Source organism: Amyelois transitella, chromosome 6 (assembly GCF_032362555.1).
Source record: "Amyelois transitella isolate CPQ chromosome 6, ilAmyTran1.1, whole genome shotgun sequence".
Classification (NCBI taxonomy): Eukaryota; Metazoa; Arthropoda; class Insecta; order Lepidoptera; family Pyralidae; genus Amyelois; species Amyelois transitella.
The window spans coordinates 7,130,003-7,156,643 of NC_083509.1; the positions used below are offsets into that span (position 1 = coordinate 7,130,003).

At 33.4% G+C, this 26,641-nt stretch overlaps 2 protein-coding genes across 3 annotated transcripts; one reads left to right on the top strand and one right to left on the bottom strand.

The window, feature by feature from the left end:
• Positions 1 to 295: 295 nt before the first annotated feature.
• LOC106131144 (homeobox protein CDX-1) lies at positions 296 to 15,731 on the bottom strand. 2 transcript variants are annotated; one of them, XM_013330140.2, is made up of 3 exons: positions 15,276 to 15,731; positions 3,072 to 3,217; positions 296 to 2,583 (listed from the first exon to the last, which is right to left on the bottom strand). In XM_013330140.2, exons 1-3 carry the CDS (start codon positions 15,610 to 15,612, stop codon positions 2,338 to 2,340), a joined length of 729 nt encoding a protein of 242 aa, XP_013185594.1. In that variant the 5' UTR covers positions 15,613 to 15,731; the 3' UTR covers positions 296 to 2,337. The 2 variants fall into 2 exon arrangements, with proteins under 2 accessions (XP_013185594.1, XP_060800620.1); XM_060944637.1 differs by having other exon boundaries at positions 3,072 to 3,220.
• A 7,882-nt stretch (positions 15,732 to 23,613) lies between these two features.
• Positions 23,614 to 26,083, top strand: LOC132901867 (uncharacterized). The gene has a single exon (XM_060944813.1). The coding sequence runs from the start codon at positions 24,585 to 24,587 to the stop codon at positions 25,779 to 25,781; it is 1,197 nt and encodes a 398-aa protein (XP_060800796.1). The 5' UTR covers positions 23,614 to 24,584; the 3' UTR covers positions 25,782 to 26,083.
• Positions 26,084 to 26,641: the final 558 nt, after the last annotated feature.

Consider the following 26,641-nt stretch of genomic DNA (forward strand, 5'->3'; position numbering starts at 1 on the left):
GACATGGCTTCTGATTTTGACGGGTTTGTTACAAAGTACCAAAACTATCAACCATCTAAACTGTCCTAACTTTGTTTTTACGAAGAAATGACTTATTTTCTGGTTGCAGTTCTCCTGTTGGTTCTCATTTTTTGTCCGTGTGGGTTTCCTAAATTACTACAGAGCACCTTTAGACCCTATTAACCCTTTAGAATAATGTAGACTCAATAAAAGTTTAATACACAAAATAAGTGCAAAGAAATTAGTGACCATGATGATTTTTTTAATCCTGAAGAAATGAGTATAAATAAGTACATCAATTTTGATAAACATGAATTAACATGAATTTATTTAGTTCATCAAATATGTTGCGTGATAGTGCGTACATACTAACAAATTCAGTGTCCACAAGCAATTTTCAAACATCATCACAAGAAGCACAATTACAGTATAATACAGTATTCTCAATCATACGAATAAATATAGAGGTAGGATAACAGCTAAGGCTGGGAAACGCTAATAGCACCATGACTATTGAACCTGTATACAAACAAAAAAATCCTATATATTTTTGTCCAGAATGCAATATTTTTCCACATACAAACACATTCAATATTATCAAATTTGACTTGTAGTTTGAATATATATATAATATTATAATAAATAATTCACTTGAATGTAGTCGTTTTACAATACAAAAAATGGTATTTTAACAATTTAAACTAATTTATTTATAATTAACTAAAGCTACTATATACACAGCAGTTAAATTTAAACATAATCTCATTTATTAAATTTATAAATATGTAAGGTCAACTGCAAAGTTCATTTGCGACCAATTCAGGTGTTATTGGTAATACAAAAAAAATGTACTTCATTTCTCAATACCACAAATGGTGTTTTGCAAAATGTTTTTATTAATTAGTAATCATTTTGTGTATTTTAAATTTACATTAATAAATAGGTACCTAAGTGAGATTCTTATTCAATTTTCTATAAATAATTTGGAATACCTATGTATTTGATTTATTAATTTTACATCAAAAATTTATTAAGATATTAAAAATATCGTTTATAAAATTCAACCAAATATTGTAATAGTTACTTTAGTACTCATTAATGTAATGTCTCGTTAGCATAACACCATTTGCAGCACAAAGAAAAACGATCAGTCACCTAAAGAATATACATAATTCAGTTTTATAGTAGTAATTAAATCATAATACAAAAATATAAATTCAACTATATTACATTCAAAAAAATATAATTAATAAATTAGTACTCCCCAAGTTGAGACGTACTAATAGTAGGGGGGGCTTCTGATCGAAGCTCCTCAAAATATGTAGGTACAAAAATTTGATAAATGTGAACAGCACGCATCTAAATATTACTTAGCGACGGCTCAGCGATAGCCTACGATATGCTCGGAACGGATTTAACATAAGTACAGATTGATTGCTCAAAAATATTTTATTGCATCAACTATATTTTATTGTGATTTTTATTTTCATTAATTTACAGTTCTTGTAATTGTGCTCATTTTGTTAATGTATGTATATAATTTGTTAAAAAAAATTCTAACGTGGGTAAAAAATATGTTTTATTACAAAATTTTGTTTGATGATATTATTATAAAACAGATCGTATGACCAAAAGTAGTTTCAGTAAGTCATTATTTACAAACATTATTTCCATAGACGTATATAAGCCAATACCTTGGGCGGATTTTACTACATCCATGGGAAAAAGATGAAGTTGTTTTGTTTTCTATTGATGTCGGGAACCACACGGCACATTCGTAAACATCAGAAATTTATACATACATACTATGTGCCCTACAAGGGATATAGATGTGATTATATGTAGGTACGTACATATAATCACATCTATATCCCTTGTGGGGTAGACAGTCTTGAAAATACTGATAGGCCACGTTCAGCTGTTTGGCTTACTAATAGAATTGAGATTCATATAAAGTGACAGGTTGCTACTCCGTCGCTTAAAAGAAGAATCTCAAATTTCAAAGCCTATCCCTTAGTCGCCTTTTACGACATCCATGGGAAAGAGTTGGAGTGGTCCTATTCTTTTTTCTATTGGTGCCGGGAACCACACGGCACAATAATCAGTAATTTATAGCTAAATAATATTTAGATACCTCTTTCACATTAAACAATTTCCCAATCGATAACGCTTCGACACGAACGTTATGTATCGTCAGAAAACTGCACTAATTTATCACAAATTCATAAGGTCGTGCCGAATTTTATGTGCACGTAGCCAACCAAGTCACTGGGAGTGTCTCAATTCCGACGGTCACTGAACGAAGCCACTGTGATTGCAGTAGTCCTGCTGTTGCGGTCACAGGAGTGGCACAGGTGGAACTCCTGGCACGAGTGGCTCGGGCACGCCTTGTAGCATTCCTTGGTGGTAGTGATGATGATGCATCATGCCGTTCATCATCTGCTGGTGGTGCAGCATGGTGGCGTGGTGCAGCTGGGCGTGCTGCAATGACGCGTGGTCACCTTTCTCCTTCATGACGACCTCCTCCCGTTTTTTGACCTGCTTTCGTTCCTTGGCCCGCCGATTTTGGAACCAGATTTTCACCTGCAGCAAGACATATTTTTAAGGATATTTTTATTAAAACTTTATGCACGTAAAATGTACAACAGACAGACCAAATGCCACAAGGCTTTCTCTTATTATTATATAAAACTTTGTCAGTCTAAAACTTACGTATTTTTAAATTCCACGAGAACGAACTTAAATTATGTCTTTAGTAAATAATATGTTCGTTTCACAAAATTTTGCAGTTCTTCTTTAGGGTGAAAGCTTTGAGTGTAAAGTTGATGAGTCTTCAATTAGTAGTTCTGTACATTTTGGAGTAAAATCGTTAGACAGTCATTTATTTATTTGTATTTATTTTGCATCAAAAATTTATTGCATTCATTTATTACATTTTAGGTAGTCATTTATTTGTATTTAAATAAATAAATGCGTCAATATTATTTAAGTAATGAAGAAAAATTATATTTTAAGATATACTAAGATGAATGAAAGATTATCTGTAAGTAAGTATATTATATTCAAATTACCTGTCTTTCAGAGAGGCCTAGGTTAACAGCGAGCTCAGCCTTCCTTCTGATGGTGATATAGCGGCTGTAGTGGAACTCCTTCTCTAGTTCCAGTCTCTGGTGGTCGCTGTAAACCACCCGGTATTTGTCCTTCGTGCGCGTTTTACCTACAACAATATTAATTTTCATTGATAATGGCTGGTCCAGTTCCAAAAAAAACTATTATATGCTAGCAACTTGTATTTCCGTACAGATTGTAAAAGTCAATTAAGGGAAAGGTAATTAACTTGGGATTCTCTTTTTAGGCGATAATTGATTAGCAATCTGTCACTTTTTGTTTCTCAATTCCATCACAAACCCGCATAACTCAACGCGGCATTTCAGTCTTTGCAAGAATGTTGCAGAATATATATGTAGGTATGTAACACTAAAATTGTATTTCATAAAAACACAACACAATAAGATGTGTAAACATTTGCGTCAATTCAAATCCTAAACCATGGCCGTCAATGGATTGTTCAATTTCTAATCATAATATTGTCATGATTGTTAAAGAAAAATTAAGATTTCATGATTACTACTATTTTTTTTATTGTTCTTTTATTAATTTTACTGCTATTATTATTCATGTTAGATTGCCAATATTGATCACATATAGACGAATACAAAAATAACTAAATATCCATTATTGTACAGTTAAATTAATATATTTACACTAAAATTACAGCTTTATATAAAACATATTTAACCATCACAAAATATGTCTTGTAAATGTCATCATAACCTTAAAAATAAATTCTGCTATTATTGATGGTAGAGATAATTATGACCTTAATCAAAATTTGGCTATTGGTCTCACAAATTTTACAACTTTTGAATTCTTATGTCATAAACTGTTCAATTAATAATTAAACAATATTTAAAATAATGTAAACAGATAGATAACATATTGATAATATGATAGATAATTGTAGAACTTTTGCTATTGCTGCTAATAAAACAATTATTAAAAATGTAAGAATGCACACAAACTTTTTTTTTTAAGTTTGGCTAAGGAAAATGCTGCAAAATATCCCGTTTTTCTGATTTTTTTTTCTTATATTAGAAAATGTACATATAGGTATTTACGTAACGTTATAGGCAAGCTTAGCAAGGATAAAGTATCAAAGCAGTGCGACAAAATATACATATGTTTCCGCTAATCTGTATCGACATATCCGGCGAATAATACGTACATTTGTAATACTGGCTTACTGGATCTAGATAATTGTGGTTAAGCCAGATAATATTAACATGATAACTAAATGTTCATTCAATGTTTTGATGATAATTGTTTTTAAATTTATTTCGTTGTAGCAATAAGAGTATGAAGGTTAATATAAGAATGAAACAAAGCATTTCCCAGTATTAATGAAAAACATTTATCGCATCCTATTTGTACCTTTACGAAAAGAAAACCGACATACGGATGGGTGTGGGTACCTACATAACCATCGTCATTGCAGTAAAACAAATGAGGTTTTAACTAAATCTACTGTCGCGTTTTATTGCGACGATTATTCCTCGGTTTGCAGGCAGAAAAGTCTTTTATATTCCCGTAACAACGTGGCGTGTTGAAGGGGGCGAGATCCCGAGGGTTCGATAAGGTAAATCTAGGCGGCGGGCACACAGGCGCCGCGCCGCCGGGGCTTAGCGCGGGATCACCGCGAGACCACACCTTGTGAATGATATTTATAATTTTCTAGTTATATAGATATTCAGGTAAATACATAGAACAAGAACAAACTTCTTTTTTGCAGTTATAATACAAATAAACATGAGCATATTTTGAACACTTTGAAAATGTGATTTAATTTGGAGATAATAATTAAAAAAATTGTTGCGAAGTCTTTGGCCTACTTATACATTAGATTATTAAAAAAATATTAGCTCACTTGATCGTGATTTAAGGAACCATTATTCACTCAAAAATACACTTAAACACTTACAAATTTCCATAAACACAATTCGTATCGTTCAGCCAACGTGCTGGTGATTCATATTTAATCCACAGTTACCTTCAGTACATGATTAGCCCGCGCTGAAAAGTAAAAAATTAATTGGATTTCCCATAATGAGCCAAAATATGTCGAGTTTTATTTACAATTTTTATCTGTAGGTAGATTTCTCAACAAGTAAAATTACCAAGATACGTAGATCTGTGTACATTGTACTAAGACAGAGCTGAGGTGTCTGTTTGTTGACTTGGAGTATGTAAATATTCCTTATCTTGGTATTAAGAACTTCATAAATTATGTTTGTCAGGCGAGAGAGAATCAGAGTGGAATTAAACATTTACGTAATATGCTGACTTCGAGAGCTATGCGAGACTTTACTATCTTAGTTTCCATATCGTCAAACGCGGATTTTAAAGTTTTTACTTTTTTACAACAAAATACTTTGTGAAAATAATGCTATAAGTGTATACCTACCAACAAATTCTCTTTTAATAAATTGATCACAAAATACCGGCCATTTTTTTCTTGATTGGAAATTGAACAACAAAATTTTTTTATTATCCAATCATCGTTCTTTTCTTTACATGAATATCAAAATCGAGAACAAAAGGGCTAATATTTCCACAAAGGTCAAAAGTCAACAAAACTCCCAGGTATGTTATACACGACATCAAAACTGAAGATAAACTCTTTGGAGTGGTTGAATGACAGAAAATTATAACTTAAATAAATTTCCTGTTAGGAGAGCAAACTTGGAGAGATGGCGGAGAACTAGTAAGGCAAACATGTGCACTATCTATAGGCGATGCGTTTGATAGCAGGCGTTAATTTTGAAACCAAACATTCGTCCACGTTGGTCGCAATGCTGTACAGTCTGCTACACATTAACATAAACACCACGATACACATTTTATAATTCCTGTTTTCGCATGAATATGACTTAAATGATATTATAATAAGATTTAGAGCATCTATCTAAGATATGAAAATATCAAGGTGCATGTGCTAGCAATAATATATAAAGATTAAGTATCCTGGATTAGAATAACTTACGACAGAGAGGTTTTCGATATATATACATATATTAAAGCTACTACAAACTGTCCCATAAAAATCTGAAAAAAGGTCACAGATTTACATGACATGACTAACTTAAGATAACTTCTTTTTAGATAACCAAAACTTAAAATTGACGAACATAATTATCAAATTTTTCTATAAAACATGATGGAAAGTTTTTACCAAAAAAAGCTAGTCGTTCGCACAAAGAGCACAGTAGGCGCGGGCGGTCGGCTGTACTTGCGGTTATCTGTACAAATACCTAGGAATGTGAAGGAAAGATAAACGAATGTGCCGCTCATTGCAATGCCCGAATCAGAAATATCGAGGAAGGGTACTGATCCATTTGTACCCTCCATGAAAACTTATTTGTTTGTGACCAAACTATTGAGAGAGAGGAGATATTTGCAAAGAGTTTTGTTCACTTTACTTTCCTCCGACGAGAAAATGGCAAGGAAAGATCCATGAACCTTAGAAGTAATTTCTGCCAGGCAACCAATCTGAAAAGTTTTATGGGTGTTAGGGGTACTTGGTTAAAAGAAATGTGTATATTAAATGTTTATTTATTTATTTATATGATTTAGGTAGTTTATTATTCCTTATCCCAAGGCTGTCAAAGCTGTCCTATCTATATGCTGTATAACAGGGGTTTCCATAAAAACAAAACATACATACATACATAACATAAAATCACGCCTCTTTCCCGGAGGGGTAGGCAGAGACTACCTATTTCCACTTGCCACGATCTCTGCATATTTCCTTCGCTTCATCCACATTCATAACTCTCTTCATGCAAGCTCGGCGGTTTCGGGTACTTTTGACCTGACCCTTTACCAGGACGTCCTTAATTTGATCAAGATAAAAACAAATAATAAAATAAACATGCAACATCCCCAAGGCATACATAATATTGATCGCACTTGACCGCTTTTATTTATTTATAAACACGTCCATAGAGGCACATAACGCCAGCCTTGAATAAATATCGTATCAAACGAGTTTGGACACCAATCAGCACGCAATATTGCGAATTTGTGACCGTGAAAATATATTTTAAACCATGACAGGTAGGTCGGCCATTTTTGCAGGGGCGATCAATATAAGGGTAAATATAAGTATTAAATCGTGTAAAATATGTAAAAAAATTGAAAGCTATGCCTTTTAAAAATATATACCTACATTGATATAATCACGTCTATATTCCTTACGGGGTATACAGAGCCAACAGTCTCGAAAACACTTATAGGCCAGCATCACCTAAAAGAAAAACCTGAACTATAAGCCTACTAACTTTAACAACATGTATGGGAAAGAGATGAACTTCTGAACTTAGACGTCGTTGATTTACTGTGAGATGAATATATAATAATAATGAACGATGATGATTTAAAGCTTAAATTTAGAAATGAGTTAGTATGAGGTACTTATGTACCTACGTCAAACCTATATCTAAAATAAGTGATGGGTATGTAAAATGTTAAAAAATATATTACGCTTGAATGTTTTTCGTCAATCAATACCTGTCCACTCTAAACAGTCCTCATAACTGAGTACATATTTTTGTGTATGATCTTTAGTAAACTACTTATTTACTTAGATATTATTAAAACTGTTGAAAGCAAAACATGACAGCAATGACTTTCACATAATCGATCTCGTTTGAATCCCAAATCTCAATCGAAAGCACTTCCCGTATTTCGGTAGCGGTATCAGCTGAAGATATTGCCGCGCCTTGAATCGTCTAAAATGTATTACAAGAAGTTAACCGATATGACAACGATCGAGTTAACAGGATAAAAGGTGCCGCTATCGCGCAGTCGCGATAAAATCGCGATTTCGGAGGGCCGCCAAAGCTGACCCATCGATAAAGTATTAATTGTTTTCCTTTCACGATACAACATGTTCGACAAGCAATATGCTGTTTGATATGGAAACATATGTAATGATAGATCAACGGATTCGACTAATTCACGGGACGGATTTAATTATGTAAACGAGTGGCATATGTCAATAACTTTCTGCGTTATTTGCGTAGTAGTAAGCTACGAAGTGCTACAAGTCGTAGCACATGTCTGGGGATCACATAATATTTTTCTTTTTTATTTAAGAAGTGTCCAATTTTATAACATACATACATACATAGTGTCTATATCCCTTGCGTAGTAGACAGAGCCAACAGTCTTGAAAAGACTGATAGGCCACGTTCAGCTATTTGGCTTAATGATGAAATTGAGATTCAAATAGTAACAGGTTGCTTAAGCCCATCGCCTTAAAAAAATAATTCCAAGTTTATAAGCTTATCCCTTAGTCACCCTTTACGAAATCCATGGGAAAGAGATGGAGTGGTCCTATTTTTTTTTATATTGGTGCCGTGAACCACACCGCACATATATTCGAAGTTATTCGTAGATCATCATCAGTCTATTCCCTTGTCGTCCCAGATTGCAACTAAACGAAATATCCTGCAGTCAAAATAGTTTTTCGAAGTCGGTTAAAAATGAGACTAAATTAGCTAATAATCTTATCACTGCTATGCTAACAATGAATCGTTCCATAGGTGCAGCTCACGATAATACTTCATACGTTTGTTTTTCGCTGTAGGTAACTTCATTATTCCTCAATTACGAATATGATTATATTCGATGTATGGGATCATATTTGCTGTAGTTTATAAACTTATTATCTCAAAGTTATAGCTGAATGAGGGGTGTTATCGTTATTACATTATTAACTTTGTGGTTCATTATTGTCCAAGCAGGCAATCTTTATGACACATAATATTTATTATTTTGTCCTGAAGTGATTTATTGTGAGAAGCAAATAGTAGTCAATATTTATTTTAGTGTTGTAAAAATTTTGATGACTATATCTCGTTTAATATTGAAGATTAAATATGAGACAATATTATCTACCTAAGCATAACTATTGAGTACTAGAGTTCTTCAACCACATTGCTCGGAAGGATGGTCACAACATCGAACAGTTGTTTTCACATGCTAATTTGCTTTTACGTGAAAGATTGATCGGAAGCAGCAGGATTTTACGTCAAAGCTACGTCAAAAATGTAATCAATAGCCAATTGTCTTGTTTGTTTGACAACCCTTAAACTAATCTGACACAGCACGTCACCAAGTCGAACTGTCACCAAGTGATAAATATCCTCATCTAAGCCAATTAGTCACACAAGTAAACAATAACAAACAATAATTCACTACTGTTCGCTTCTTTTTTGCTTTCTCGGGGCGTAGCCACGTAGATAAGTAGATGCGATCACTAGCAATTTGTTAGACCCTTTTCAATATTAAGTCACATTTGCAAAGAAAAAAAATGTGTAGAAAGCTCCTCTTTAGTGTGAAGTGACAACAGTCCCCCGCGGCTGAGGTCGGGATTGGTGAATGTGGACAAATAGAGATTTATCTCCCGTGACGTCTTGGGTTTGTGCAAACAAGGGATGGTAAATATAAGCGAGAACTCGAATTGGGTGGCAATTATATTTATAAGTACAACACATTGATATGCATTTTGTGCAATGCACGTTAGGATTTGCAATTATTAAATATTTCGGACCGCATTTTACCATAATTCAGTAAATTGTCTTTAATTCTAAGATATTTTGTGACAGACTTCTGAAGCAGGACTTAAGACTGATTTTAATGGCTTTTATGATATTTCATTATAAAGTAATATCGCCTTTTAGGAGGAATTAACTAATGGAAATGACTCGATAACAAATGTAATGACAAATGTATAGATACGAATTAATAAGAGCCACTGTAGTGGTGGAACTTAAAAGTTTTTTATAGGGAGTGGTAGGCCTCGTTTAAGTTTATAAAGATTTTTTGAAAAATGGTTTAGTGATTTTTTAGTTTATTCGTTAATAACAAAATTACAAATATTTTCCCTTTGTAATAATACTATGGATTAGTAGCAAATTTAACGGCAAAACTTAAAAAATGTATAACAGGGCAAGAACAATGAAAACATTTTGGATGTAACTCATCATCTATATCTATCTATACATATAATCTATACATCTATACATATAATAAAATAGTAAAAATATTTTGTCTGTACATTTAGTATTTTTGGCTGAAATGGATAGAGGGACACTTAGAATGAATAATAGAAAGCAAAAATATTTTTTTTGAATTTCTTGTTTGTCTGTATATATGATCACGATTACCTCCGAAAGTACTGAACCAATTTACTTGAAACTTTCACCAATTGCTTTGTTTTAACTAAGAATAACATTTAAAGTTTGTTTCATCAAAATCGGTTCACTAAAAAAAAGTTATCGACATTTGAATGAATTCAAGGCATGAGTTTGCCTGCAAATAAGTTACGAAACTTAAAATTTAAAGTCATTTATCATTGAACGACAGCATAATACCTATAACATATAAATATAAGTGTAAGGCGACTAAGGGATAGCAACCTATCCCTATTTGAATCGCAATTCTATCATTAAGCCAAATAGCTGAACGTGGCCATTCAGTCTTTTCAAGCCTGTTGGCTCTGTCTACCCCGCAAGGGATATAGAGGTGACCATATGTATGTAGTCTACTTTAATTTCGACACTATCGCAACGGCTTCTATAGTCCAGTGGTTAGCGCGTGATTCTGTGAAGTTGGCGGTCCAAGTTCGAGTTCCAACAAAAACAAGTTATTAATTTTTAATGAAAATATGTTTTTTGTGTTGTTTTAGTATTTTATTTAAAAAAATTGAAAATCAAATTACTACATATAATAAAACGGCAAAAATATTTTGACTGTACATTCAATATTTTGACTGATACGGATAGAGAATTTTGTTTTTACATTGTCTGTCTGTCTGTATCTGACTGTATGATTAAGATTCAACTCGAACTTTACGCGGACGAAGTCGCGGGCAACAGCTATCTATACATATAATAATATACATATAATAAAATAGTAAAAATATTTTGTCTGTACATTTAGTATTTTTGGCTGAAATGGATAGAGGGACACTTAGAATGAATTATAGAAAGCAAAAATATTTTTTTTGAATTTCTTGTCTGTCTGTATGTATGATCACGATTATCTCCGAAAGTACTGAACCAATTTACTTGAAACTTTCACCAATTGCTTTGTTTTGACTCAGAATAACATTTAAAGTTTGTTTCATCAAAATCGGTTCACTAAAAAAAAAGTTATCGACATTTGAATGAATTCAAGGCATGAGTTTGCCTGCAAATAAGTTACGAAACTTAAAATTTAAAGTCATTTATCATTGAACGACAGCATAATACCTATAACATATAAATATAAGTGTAAGGCGACTAAGGGATAGGCTTACAAACTTGGAATTATTTTTTAGGCAATGGGCGAGCAACCTATCCCTATTTGAATCGCAATTCTATCATTAAGCCAAATAGCTGAACGTGGCCATTCAGTCTTTTCAAGCCTGTTGGCTCTGTCTACCCCGCAAGGGATATAGAGGTGACCATATGTATGTAGTCTACTTTAATTTCGACACTGTCGCAAAGGCTTATATAGTCCAGTGGTTAGCGCGTGATTCTGTGAAGTTGGCGGTCCAAGTTCGAGTCCCAACAAAAACAAGTTATTAATTTTTAATGAAAATATTTTTTTTGTGTTGTTTTAGTATTTTATTTAAAAAAATTGAAAATCAAATTACTACATATAATAAAACGGAAAAAATATTTTGTCTCTACATTCAATATTTTGACTGATACGGATAGAGAATTTTGTTTTTACATTGTCTGTCTGTCTGTATCTGACTGTATGATTAAGATTCAACTCGAACTTTACGCGGACGAAGTCGCGGGCAACAGCTAGTAACAATATAATTAATAACAATATAATTAAAATGTAATAAAATTATAAAGTTGGCGCCGAAGTAACATTTAATGGTTTCGGAAGTATTTGAACATCGCTTTTAGGGTTTATGACTGCCATTGTGCTTTTAATTGTTTTGCGTATCTTATATCTAATTACAATTTGTAGTATACACATAAAACACATGGTGTGTTAATTTACTTCCGAAAACATTTATAACACAAAGGTATTTGTGTATACAGAGAATATTTTGCAGTAGGTATATCAATATTGTTCTCTTTTAACGTGGTATTACTATTTAAAAATTACTTAAGTCAATAGAACGGACCATTTTCTATTATAAATAATGTATAAAAACCTCAAGCAAACATTTTATAGGTGCCTATATATATTTAAAACTGCACTCAAATAATACTTGTTTCTAAATATTTTGTGTTCTAAAGAAGTAAGTTTGTAACAATATGTTGCATACCTACTAACAGATTAGAGAGAGAGAGAACTAATTATTACAGACTTAATAAAATAATAATTACAAATTTAACCTCAATTTATAGTGCGCTTTCATAGTTGCGAATTTTTTGCAGTAAACACGAAATTATTACTTAGTCTGGTACCTATTTGCACGCATTTCAAAAGCCCGAGCATGCGTAAAAAACTACACATTTCAAAATGAAAACATGAGAAAAACTACGGTTGGGAATAGCAATCTTAAAATATATGGAACGGCAGGCAGGTTTATATCGGCTATTATAATGAAGGTAACAAAAATAAAAAAAATGTCGTATTATATTTGCAGTTATCATATTTATTACAAATAACTTATAAATATTACGTAATATTTAGTAATTTAAAATAAATATAAATTATAAAATGTATTAATTAATAAAATTATATGATGAAATGTCAATATTTTTACCTTTTAAGCACTCGTCCAGCGTATAGTAGTTAAAAGTAGTTTTAAGTTTATAATAAATAGTTTTCATTTTCTTCTTACGCAGTGAGGTAGAGCATTATAGATTTTTATAGTCAACTATTTTTACTACTTACTACGCCGTTAGCACTTGTATTTTTATTTGATCAGCTCGATTTAGCTATCGTTACCACAATCACCACAAAGCATAACATTAGATGTTATTTTGCGTTTACCGCAGCGGTTGAGTGTTAACGCGAGCCTTGGGAGCGAGTACTCGGTGTGAACAATTAATCCCGGGCTCTCTAGAATCCCGGGCCGAGTCGGGATAGCGCGGTTGCTCCCGGCGACAATCACGGGAAACTGCGCCCCAGGGACGACGGCGAGCAAGTTAAATCTTTGCAAACTTCCAGAGTTGGGCCGCACCGCGCGCTCGTGCCAAAGCAATGTAATGTAATATTGTTCTAATTTTAAGTTTGTGCATTCCGGGTAGAGATACTTTAACCGACAATAAAAGATATGCGTGCCAATTTTGTAAACGAGATCAGGTCTTTTCCTTACGAAACATGATAGATTTTTTTTTGCTTAGAGTCAAAAAGTGTATTGAGTTTTCGTGGATCCGGAAAAGGCTTATGATGGAAATGTAAGAAGTGTTTTATGATCTGTTTTGCCCAAGTATGATTTGAGTAGCCAACTGATTCAGGCGCTGAAATCTCTTTAGGTACAAGGTTACCAGCGCATGTATCAGAGTGAATGAAAGCTACACAGACTGGTTTGATATGTTCTACTACAGCGCTCACCAATTAAGTAGCTGGCTATCCTCTGGCGGCTACTTGATGGTCTCGTGTCTATAGCTTAACCCACGTCCTCTTGAATATTGTATAAACTAGTCCACTAATAAAGGTTGTAGTTATTCTTAGGTACTTTAAATTATCTCTCATCTCGCCTACCTGGGATGATTCACCTTAACGTCACATGGTAACAAAAATGAATGATTCATTTGTAAAGTTGTAAGGTAATAATAGTGTTTGAATAGGATGGACGTGTAACAGTACCTATGTAATATAAGTATAAATGGATAAAAAATGCAGCAAGTGAATGAATTTGTGTATTTAAGCTGTATATTCACAAGGGCTGTATATTGGCAAGTATAAGGGAGATATAGAAAGAAGTGTGTAACGGGGCATTAGATATATTCCTTTATGAGTCACGAGACGGTATCAAAAATGCATGATACATAAGATAGATGGAGTTTTAATTAAAGTTTTGTAAATCAAAATTTTCTGTACTGCCCGTTTGATCCCTCTACGAAAACTGCGTAGCACGCGCAATAACGTAGCACTTCGTAGCAAATGTTCGTAGCAAAGTATAAGGATTTCTTGTTGATTCTTATTTTGCTAAAGCAAATGCTTTTGTTTATTATATTTCTTTTAAATCAATGTGTTACTTTGTTTGTCTACTACGTTAATCCTCACATACAATAATAGTAGTAACATAAATATATAATCAATTAATCCGGAGTTCTTAGCACCATGTATTCTGTTCGGAACACCGGTCAACCAGGTGGTATAAATATATTTCTACTGCCATTCTTGAAAGCGGCTCTAACGATTTCGTTGAAATTTGAAATAAAGTTGTATACGGGGGTAAAAAATTTGATCTAGCCGAGTCCCCGGTTCGACGACTTGATCACACGTTTAAAAATTTTCCTACCTTCTTCAAAACATGGAGGATGTCGATTGGGGCGCTTCTTTTTTTTACAAGAGTTATATACATATATTACCTATATGATTTTTTTGACGTCCACCGAGCGCCGCTCGGTCATCCACCGTACAAATAAAACCAGAGATCTCTGATGACCTAAAAGTTATATTTTTCGTTAAACCATGTGTTCATTAATTACAAAACCAGAGGTAGTGAACGAAAAATAAATTCAAGGTGTTAACAATGAAATACCTGTAGGTAGGTAGAAGTACTTTTTTAAAATCAACAAGCAACCCGTCCCTTTTTCGCATGGGTAGGTATGTTTTTTAGTAAAAATTTGCGATGATACACAATAAAGTATTTCTTTGAACACCTAACTAAATTTTAAAATGAAAAAACACTATTTTATGAAAGAACCCAAGTAGGAGTACCTACCTGACTTGTAAGTAGGTACTTTTAGAGTTTATCGCGAACATACTTTGTTTTATAATATGTACTTAGTGATATTAAAAAAATCGACATACTTAACTTGGAAGTCCTTTCTCAACAATAATAGATAAATATTAACTAATCTTAACTTTATTAACTTAAACATTAGGAGGAAAGTTAATATTTTTTATTCGGCCTGGTATGTAGTATCTATACATTTAAAACCCTATTTTAAAGGTAGATACATAATTAAGTACCTTTCTATTCTTGATTTTATATTTTATAAAATTAATATTGTCAATCAACTAACCTGGATTTGGTTGAGTTTGATAATTAGGTTTTTTCATCCACTCATAAGGCGACCGGGACGGTGCTGGAGGCTGTGATGGCCTAGATCCGGGGGAGCTTTCACTGGGGCTAACCAGATCTCCTCGAGCAGGCGACGGAATATCCACTATGTCTCTCTCCCCTGGTTCTCTTTTAGGGAAATGATGAGGATCCGGGGCCCACTCGCCCCCTGCCGGCGCACCATTCCAGGCACACCACTGCTGTTCTTCAAAGTTTTGGGTTTGCCAGCCGTACCATCCTCCACCGTACTGGCCGCCCTTACTTTGATACATGGCGAGCGGATTAACGTAGTTCACCATACTTTATCACAGTCCGCTCATGCCACTCACTTTCGCCGTCACAACACTAGGCCTCACTAGGAAAGAAGTTGTTTTACGATACACAGCACAGCGCGTTGCAATCAAGACTGAGCATTGTGGCAAACGAAGCGTGTCAAAAATACGTAGCGAGGTGGGGCGCAGAGACTGCACGAGAGGGCGGTACGAAACTCACCAATGAGAGCGCGCCGACCCGTTCTAGGGCCGCCCTGCGCCCGCTGATATAATTTGCCTAATTACAACAAAAATAATGAACACTAACTTAATGAAGTCGACCTCCGTCTTTTCTGATAAAATACGCTGTTTTATTTCATGATGGTGGTTCAAGTCGCTAATTTATTCCATTAATTGACCTTTGGCAAGTCCTATCATTTCGTTATTTAAATCTGGCTAAGTTAAAACTTATACTTACCTACCTTAACTTATTTTCTTTTTACGTATTTATTCGTATATATACTTAAATGGCAACTGTAACGACTTATCCTAACACGAAATAGAAAATGGTTGTAAATTATTTTACATATTGATAAAAACTCAGACTGTCATCTAACATCAGCTTCTTATCCATAAGTAAGTATACTTAGGTAGGAATGTAATATTAGTCAAGAAATATTTTGAAGTGTTTCTTCAATGAGGAGATAGTTTTTATTTGGTGTTATTGAGTTAATAAGTAAGTAGGTACTAAGAATCTGCCTGCATAATAAAAAGTGAATACTTATTTAATAAATGAATGAATATTTCTTTATTAAAATAAAGTAATAATTATTAAAGTAAAGTAGCTTAAGTCCTACCTACATTTACTTAAGTACTTACTGAAATTAAGATATAGGTCTTTAAATTAATTACGAGAATATAAGAAAAGATACATTAATGATGTAACGAATATTCGCATTCGCGGTCGTTCGCATTTTTTGGCATAGGTATTCGCATTCGCAAATTTCTGCGAATGTTTTGAGATTACGAGGTCAGAAAAAAATGTTGAAGATGATAGTAGGTTAATAAAATTAAAATCCATTCATTTCTTATGTTTTTCAATACAAGAAAAAGTAAATTAACCTCGTTATCAATCACATTATCAGTCTTCACTTTATCATTTGCCTTGGTATTAGATATTTATTTACATATTTTACTTTACTTTGGGCAATGAAGCAAATTTCCTTAAAAAATAAATTTCCTTTGGAACTTATAAGGCAAAATTTATAATGCAATGTAAGTAAACAAACAAAACCAAATTCTTCTAAGAACTTTTTATTAGTTATTCTTATTATTACATAACATTTTAATGTTATAGGTACCTAAAGGTAATCATATTTTGAACAAAACTAAAATTTATTATCAAATAAAGCCAATTTTCTCAATAATAAACAGTGTAAACAAATAAAAACAATATTGTTATTTTTTCTTCTTTTTAATTCGTATTAGAACTTATAACACAGAAATTAAATGCAAATGAAACAAACTTAAGAAAGGGAAAGAGGTGTGATTTTATGTAGGTATGCATATAGGTTTGTATGAAACAAACTAAAACATATTTTTCAATGAAAATTTTATCAGTCTTTTACCTGCCTAACTTTTAATGTTATCAGTTGGCGCTAAAGTTTTGCTTTACAAGACTAAACTAACAAAAAAATTTTGCAACTAACCAAAATATAATTCCTAGCAGGTAAGTACGTAATTATGTTCTACTTGTAAGCAATTTTACTTGTATCTTATAGTTTAAAGGCTGGCCGAGTGACTCATCGTGACCTCGGAGTAGGTAAAACCAATTTAGATAGATAACAATGGGAAATGATAAAAATGTTAGAGATTCTTTTTTTACGTAATGGCCGAGCAACCTGTAACGCCTCGTGGACCAACTGATACACACAACTAGTTGTAATATCCAAGTTATTAGGTATCTACTAAATACTATGTACTTACCTACCAAAGTACGTGAATTGCAATTTCAGATGAACGTGGCCTTTTTCAACCTTTTCGAGACTTTTGGCTCTGTCTACGCTGTAAAGGATAAAGAGGTGATATTTGTTTGTATGTAGATAACGAGATTGCGATTCGCGATAGCAGATTAACGAAAAGAAATGTAACTTTTATTAAGTACAGAGTAATTAGTAATAAGTATGTTATAGGTTTTGTGCCCAAGTAAGTAATACCTACCTACTTAAGTGTTACTTACTTAACAGATAATCTTTTTGATCCACAATTGATAAATAAGTAGGTAGGTACTTTTTGCACACAACATTTATATACCTAAGAAGGTACTATTTAGGTACTAATTGTTAACACCTTAATTAACCACATAAAAACAGATACCTAATCTATGTTTTGTTTGTTTGTTTGTTTGTTTGTAAATTCTTTATTGTACATAACAAATTATAAGTAATACATAAAAACATTAAAAATAACGACGTACAAAGGCGGACTTATCCCTTATGTTTTTCTTTCATCTATGGAAATACTAGCACATTCATTGTGCCGTGTGGTTCCCGGCACCAATACAAAAAAGAATAGGACCACTCAATCTCTTTCCCATGGATGTCGTAAAAGGCGACTAAGGGATATGCTTTCAAACTTAGAATTCTTCTTTTAGGCGATGGGTTAGCAACCTGTCACTATTTAAATCTCAATTCTATCTAAAAGCCAAATAGCTGACGGTGGCCTATCAGTCTTTTCAAGACTGTTGGCTCTGTCTACCCCACAAGGGATAAAAACGTGACCATATGTACATACATAAGGACATATATGAGCATACATACATATGTATGTTCATAGTGCAAGCTTCCACGTGAACCTCCGACGCTTGTCTGGAAGCGATGAAAAAAATACTTAGGGTAAGGTGCCCCAAGTGTGCGCGGTACCCAAGAGTAGGTACTCAGGTCCGATATTTGTAACGAATGACAGCAAATAGTGCTAAATTCAGTTGTGTTTTGTGCACTCATGCAGGAGGAAGCTATCGGAAAAGTTTTGTAAGAAAAAAAATATATTTTGGAGGAATATGGTAAGATTCCCTATATTTTGGTGTTTTGTAAAAATAGTATGACCGTTTAAAATAAGTGTAGCATATTTTTGTAAACAGTGACGGTGTTTATTCATCATAAAATGTGTAAAATATCTCATTGCCGGTAAATTGTGAAGGTGTTGTCGCAAACTTTCGATAGATGGCGCACATGTGTTACGTTGAGTCTAAAGAGGGACATTCCCCAAGAGTGCTTACAACAAGAGTGCGCATGCGGACTCTTGTGGATACTACGCACTCTTGTGGACTACTCAGATTTAATATTGTTTTTTTTTTATATGGCTTCTAAGGAAAGAAAAACTACAAGATCTGATTGTTCTAAAGATGTACTGGATCTTGCACGGAAAATGATGTTTGAAGAAGGTAAAAGCAAAAGAAAAGTGGCGGAACTCTTATGTATGCCTGAATCTACCCTACGAAAAAGGTTAAAAAAGGAAGATGTTGCTACATCTTTAGGCAGATTTCGACCTACTTTCACAACTCAGATTGAAAAAGAACTAGTAAGTCATATAAAAATCTTAGATGCTATGTTCTATGGTATTACGCTAAAGAAATTAAGATCAGTTGTGTATGAATATGCTCAAAAAATAATATTGAACATCAATTTAACAAAGAAACTAAGATGGCTGGAAAGCACTGGGTTAGAGTTTTTGTGGGCCGAAATCCTGTTATAGGTAGCTATTCGGCAACCAACGTCAACCAGCATTGCGCGTGCAATGGGTTTTAACAAACCACAAGTGGAAAGGTTCTATGATCAATAAGAAAGTAGGTATACAACAGCAACATAACTTTCAGCCCTGTCAATTGTACCTATAACATGGACGAATCTGGATTTTCGACAGTTCCAAATAAAGCACCAAAAGTTGTCAGTGTCAATAAAATCAGCAGCACAGAGAGAGGAATAAATGTTACTGTTGTATGTGCGATGAGTGCATCGGGAAATTATGTGCCCCCAGCCTTTATTTTCCCCCGTAAACGCATGAAAGCAGAGTTGTTGGATGGAGCCCCAGCGAATTCTATAGGCCTTGTCACAGATTCTGGTAGAATGAATACAGATTTATTTATGGACTGGTTGAATCATTTTAAGTATCATACAAAGCCTACAGAGACCTGTCCAGTGTTATTAATTTTAGATAACTATTTGGCGCACACCAGTCTAGCTGCTATAAATTTTTGCCGATCAAATAATATTCACGTCATTACTATTCCCCCACATAGCACGCATAAAATGCAACCACTAGATCGTTGTTTCTTTTCACCACTGAAAAAATATTTTGCCAATGAGTGTGAGAAATGGATGTTAAATCATGCTGGAAGACCTATAACTATCTACCAGATCGCTACATTATTTAATGGTGCTTATATGAGGACTGCCAATATGTCTAACGCCGTTGAAGGTTTCAAAGTTGGAGGAATATATCCTTTCAATAGAGACGTATTTAGTGACAGTGATTTTCTTGCAAGTATGGTGACTGAAAGGCCCGAAGAACGTGCATGTATTAGCTCGGCACCAGAGCAGACTGATTATTTTGATCAACGTTCCAGTCTTACAGAAGATGTAAAAAATGTTGCAACATCTAGTCAAGTGATAATTCCACGCACTTCGACGCCTTTGCCTGAAAAACAGGCTCAAAGTACTACATGTTATGACCAAAATATAGGAAATTCTACTCCTTCTTCACCAAGTATACTTTTGGGAGATGAACAAATTAACAATGATGCAGGGACAGAGAGAGTTAGTAGGCCATGCGCTCCTATCAAAACATCTACTCACCTGCAGACTCTGAATGAGAAATCTTCTGAAGACGCAGAAGAGGTCACGTCCAAAGAAAATAGTGCAAAAACTTCAATTTTATCAGAAAATCCACAAAGACTGAACACAATAGAAGTAATCAATAAACCTAGCTGCTCTTTTATAGACATTGCTCCTATCCCAAAAGCATCATTTACCAGAAGGACGTCAAATCGCAGTAAAAAGTCTGAAATAATTACCAGTTCTCCTTATAAAAGAAAATTAGAGGAAGAAGTAAAAACCAATACGAAGAAGGTGCCAAAGAAATGTAAAACCTCAAAAAAACCTTCGAAACCAAAAAAAAGCGCCGAAGAATAAGAAAAAAAGTGGGGATGTCCTGGTTGTAAGGAGGAGTACAAAGAGCCTATCGTTGAAGACTGGATACAGTGAAACGTCTGCACTGAATGGTGGCACGATAAATGTACATCATACATCGGAATCGGAGTTTATACCTAAGTGTGATTTATGTGAATAAATTAGCGTGCGCACTCTTATAACAACGTGCGCACTCTTTACGACTTTCCGCGTACTCTTGTGGACTAATGATGCCAAGAGTGCGCAATTACCCTTGATCTAAAATCTAATAAAAATTAAAGAAAGCATAAGGCAACGTTGATTTTTCATATAATATATTAAAGTTGATTAGTTGGTAATTAGAATAAACATTTTGAATTTTCTTTCTAGGCGTTTTTATTTTATTTATGGCTTTTTATTCCTAAACCGCGCACACTTGGGGCACCTTACATATTGTGTATACCAGCTGCTTCTCTTACGGTGCATATTGTAAAGTCAATGAAGGGAACTGCTTATAAATATGGAGTTCTTGTTTGAGGCGATGGGCCAGCGACCTGCCACTACCTACTTATTTGATTCTCAATTACATCATTAAGCCATTCAGTCTTTACAATACTATTGGCTCTGTCTACCACGTAAGGGAAAAAAACGTTGTTATATGTATAATATACTTAGATACCTACTTAGTTATTTGTAAATAACTAAACCTAGTAATAAAAACTTAGTAATAACTTTGTAATAACTAAACTAGGTAAACCTATATCACGCCTTTATCCTAATGCTTTTAACATTCGTACGAAGGAGACCCCTTTAGGTATGTAGTATCTATTGCAAATCTGAGATAAAACGTACTCATTAGAACTTATAACACAGAAATTAAATGCAAATGAAACAAACTAAAGAAAGGGAAAGAGGCGTGATTTTATGGTTGTATGAAACAAACTAAAACATATTTTTCTATGAAAATCTTATCAGTCTTTTACCTACCTAACTTTTAATGTTATCAGTTCACGAGAATAAACTACCACAAAAATTTTTGCAATTAAGCAAAATATAATTCCTAGCAGGTAAGTATATGTAATTATCTTCAACTTGTAAGCAATTTTATCATTATAGTTTAAAGGGTGGCCGAGTGACTCATTGCCACCTCGAAGTAGGTAAAAACCAATTTAGATAGATAACCATGGAAAAAATGTTAGAGATTCTTTTTTCACGCAATGGCCAAGCAAACTGTAACGCCTCGTGGACCAACTGATACGCACAACTAGTTGTAACATCCAAGTTATTGTCTACCAAATACGAGTACTAAGTACTTACCTACTTTAGTACGTGAATCGCATTTTAGATGAACGTGGCCTTTTTCAACCTTTTCGAGACTGTTGGCTCTGTCTACGCCGTAAAGGATAAAGATGTGATATTTGTTTGTATGTAGATAACGAGATCGCGATTCGCGATAGCAGCAACGCTTGTCTGAAAGCGATGAAAAAAATACTTAGTGTGTAAGTATACCAGCTGCTTCCCTTACGGTGCATATTGTAAAGTCAATGAAGGGAACTCCTTATAAATATGGAGTTCTTGTTTTAGGCGATGGGCCAGCAACCTGCCACTACTTACTTAGTTGATTCTCAATTACTACTCTGTCTACCACTTAAGGGAAAAAAACGTTGTCGAATGTATAATATACTTACATATACATACATATAATCACGCCTTTATCCTAATGCTTTTAACATCTCTTACGAAGTAGACTCCTTAAGGTATGTAGTACCTATTGCAAATCTGAGATAAAACTTAGATACCATGCAAAACCTTCATAACGAGGGATATCATTCCACATGTATTTGCTTGCAACGATTAAGTACTGCACTTGCTTCATCTACATTCATCAATCTTTTCATGCGAGCTGACTGTACACAACAACATTAAAATTATTATAATTACATTCCCAACTTACAGAATATAAAGAGCGTGAGAAAAAAAAGGGTCCACTTTCATGAACTAAAAGGTTGTATAGTCGTTACAACCAGTGTTGTCCAATCGCTTTTATTGATGTCGATATCGATACTGGTCTATTTGACGATAAATTAATGAAATAAATATGTACGGATGGTTGCAATTTATTTGTATATTGCAACAAATTATTATTGCATGTTATTTTCTTGGTTTCGATTCCAGAATAACATTATAAATGCGAAAATGAGTTTGTTTGTTACCTTCACATTTAAACTACTTACTTAACCAATCTGCATGAAATTTTGTGAACATATAGTGTGGAGCACGGAGAAGGATATTACCTTAGGTACCTTTCATCACAGTTAAAACTAAAGTTTCCGCGGAATTTGCGAAAAACCTGTAGTCTAATGTTGGTGCCGCTAATATCTCGCGAGCGAAGTTGCTGGTAAAATCTAGGGAGTCCTAACCACGAGAGACCTTTTAAAAATTAAGAGCAAACAACGGAATATAATATTAGAGATGAGTCCAATAATTAAGAGCCACGAAAATAGTGCACCCACCACGTAAATAAAGGAAGATCTTCATAATTTGATTCTACATATGTATCTATGTTTTCTTATACTCGTAACCACCACATTAAATTAATAATAAAACAACTTTAAATGTAATTAATCGTTTATTATTTGAATAAAATAGCTAAATAGTAGGTACATCATTTTTAAGATATATCACCTGGACATATAAAAAGAGTTAGGTATCCCACCTCAGAGGAAGTAAAGCCTCGCTGTAAAATACTGAAAGGTCACGTTCAACTATGGCTAAGTGATAGAATAGAAGAAGGTTGAAAACCCACAACTTAAAAGAAGAATCCCAAGTTTTTTAGCCTTTCCCTTGATGACTTGTTTGACAATCTGCATGGGAAAACTGTGAGGTTAGACTAAGTACCTATTTAATCTTCTATTATGTTAATCTTTGTACCACCTATATAATTGTGTTATTCCTTCAAATATAGTAGTATTATTCGAGCATTCACTCGTTTCATTTACCTGACTACGTCACACCCTTATATGGCGACCCTGCCTATGGAATCTTCCACCGCGCCGCGAATTTGAGACGTTACTCGTGTAATCGTTAATAAGGACAATGGAAAAGTACCAGTTCTATCTTTGTTTCGGACTAAACGCTAGTGTACACGTGAATAAAAAATTTCACAAAAATAATGGGCTCCCCACAGTCTAAAGAAGAAACCCTGGTCATCCAGAATGCTGCGGCTGGCGATAATAAAGCAACTACAGAACAAATTCGTTTTCATATGAGCACTACAAATATTATCCTGTGTGTTATCCTGTTAATTATACTGTGTGGCGTGCTGTTCTTCATATATCGACTATATAGAAAATGCCATAGAAAATGGATTGTTAAGGAGATAAATCGGGCGACTATAAGAAGATCACTTTTCCGGCGACAGTTGGAAGACCTTAACCCACCCCAAAAAATCTATTCAAAAGAAATGGTGTAAAAAATAAATAAAAATAAAAGTGCATAAATATATTTCAAAAGTGAAAATTTATTATATAAAAATAAATATTAAAAAAAAAAAAGTGAAAATAATAAAATACAATAATCTACTTAAAAAAAAAAAAAAAAAGTATCTTAAATATATAATCAAATATCCTAATAATAATTTTATGTACGAGATATAGGTCACCGGTAAGGAATGCAGCGACTTTCCATATACGGACGGACGGATGATGCACTGTGACTGAACTTTGGACTTGATAGTGTTAATTGTAATCGCGATTATATTTTAAAGTCTATTTTTATTTATTTTTTAATGTGTTATGTTCTTTATGTGCACAGGTACAAGAATATTTTACTCTACGTTATGGTGGTAAGTGACTAATGGAAACTATTATATCATTGTATGAGGAATTAAAGAAAATTAGAGTATATTTAATTAAATTAGGAGCCAGTCGAAGAACGGAAAAAGTGTTAGTAAACAAATTAAATGAGATTAATGCAATCTATGAGAAATATGAGACGTGGCTGATAGGTTTTGAAGAAAAACTTAAGAGAAAATATTATAGTTCGGATGATATTATATTAATCAAAAATTATTGTAGTCGATTTTTAGAGTTACATGAAAATATTTTAGTGTTGTGTAATAGTGATAAGCCGAAGTCATCGTTCAACATGAATTCTTTTGATTTAAAAACGGCGTTAAATCTTTTACCTATTATGACAAATGAGGAGTCGAATACAAAACAGTTGATTGATAACATTGAATATTATAATACTTTATTGAAAGAAGATACATGTAAACAAAATTTAATTAATTTCGTATTAAAAAGTAGGCTTTCTCCTGAAGCTAAGTTAAAATTAAAATCAAAATATGAATCAGTTAATGAGTTAATTATTGATATGAGAAATGTATTATTGTGTAAGAAAGCTGCAACGGCAATACAAAATAAATTACAAAAAATTAGACAAAATGACTTGTCAATTGCTGACTATGGTAAAGAAATAACGGAACTATTTGTTGATTTAACGATAACGCAAGCTGACGGGAATGATCAATGCTATAAAATATTAAAACCTATTAATGAAAAAATGGCTGTTAAGCAATTTGCTGACGGCTTGCGTAATCGTCGACTTAGTACGATTATTTCTGCCAGGAATTATAGTTCACTTAAAGATGCTGTACAGGCAGCCCAAGATGAAGAAGTATCAATTCCTTCAACATCTGGAGAAATCATGGGTATGTACAAGAAACCATACCATAATAAATATTTCAACAATGGTTCAAATTATTATAGAAGCTGGCGTGGAGGACGTTGCCGCTATCCTGTACATAGAGGAAGAGCTCGAGGACAGCAAGCAGCTCATCTAGCTTCTCGAGGACAAGGGTCACGAGGTCAGTACACGCGAGGAAGTAGCGGAGGTCCACAGCAGAGAGGTAAATTTTTTAATTCAACTAGAGGAAATCAAGGGATGCGTAATAATCGTAATATTCATTTAATGCATGATAATGATAATAATAATTTCGAAAAATTTGAAGAGTCAGAACTTTCTTTGAATCAGTTTTTTCGTGAGGAATAGTGAAAAATTTATTTTAGCCAGTGATAGTAATTGTTATATTTCTTTACTTTCATCATCATGTAATAATTATAACAAAAAATATTTTTTAGTAGATTCTGGAGCATCAATATCGGCATGTACGTATAAACATGCTATAGAATGTAACATTCCAATCCATAAGGAGAATGTAACAATCAACGGTTTAGGTGGAAGTGTACAAGCAATAGGATACTTATTTTTACCATTAACTTTTAATAATGAAACATTCAATCATAAGTTTTTTGTTTTTCAAAATTTACCAATTAAAGGAAGTGGAATTTTAGGCCGTGATTTATTAAATAGATGCAAAGCTCAATTAGACTTCAGTAAAAATACTTTGACATTATTTATTAATTCGAAAATTACTTTACCTTTAATAAATACATGTAATGTTATTTTTGAGATCCCAGCTAGAAGCGAGTCAATACATTTTATACATACGGACATTAATGAAGATTGTGTCATATTATCTCAAGAAATAAAACATGGTATATTTTTAGCAAGTTCCATATGTTCACCAAAAGATGGATTGATTCCTGTTAGAATACTTAATGTTACTGAAAATGATGTTCAACTCACAGAAATAAATCCAAAAATTGATAAAGTTAGTAACTATAATATTTGTGAATTTGAAAAGTCAACGACCGATTCAAATAGAGTGAAAAAACTTTTCTCATTAATGAAATTGCAACATTTAAATATTGAGGAACAAAAAACTATTGAGAACATTTGCGCTAAATATTCAGATATATTTTACCTCCCTGGTGATAAATTAAGTACTACTGATGTATACACACATACTATTTCTGTCAAACCTAATACAAATCCAATCTTTTCAAAAC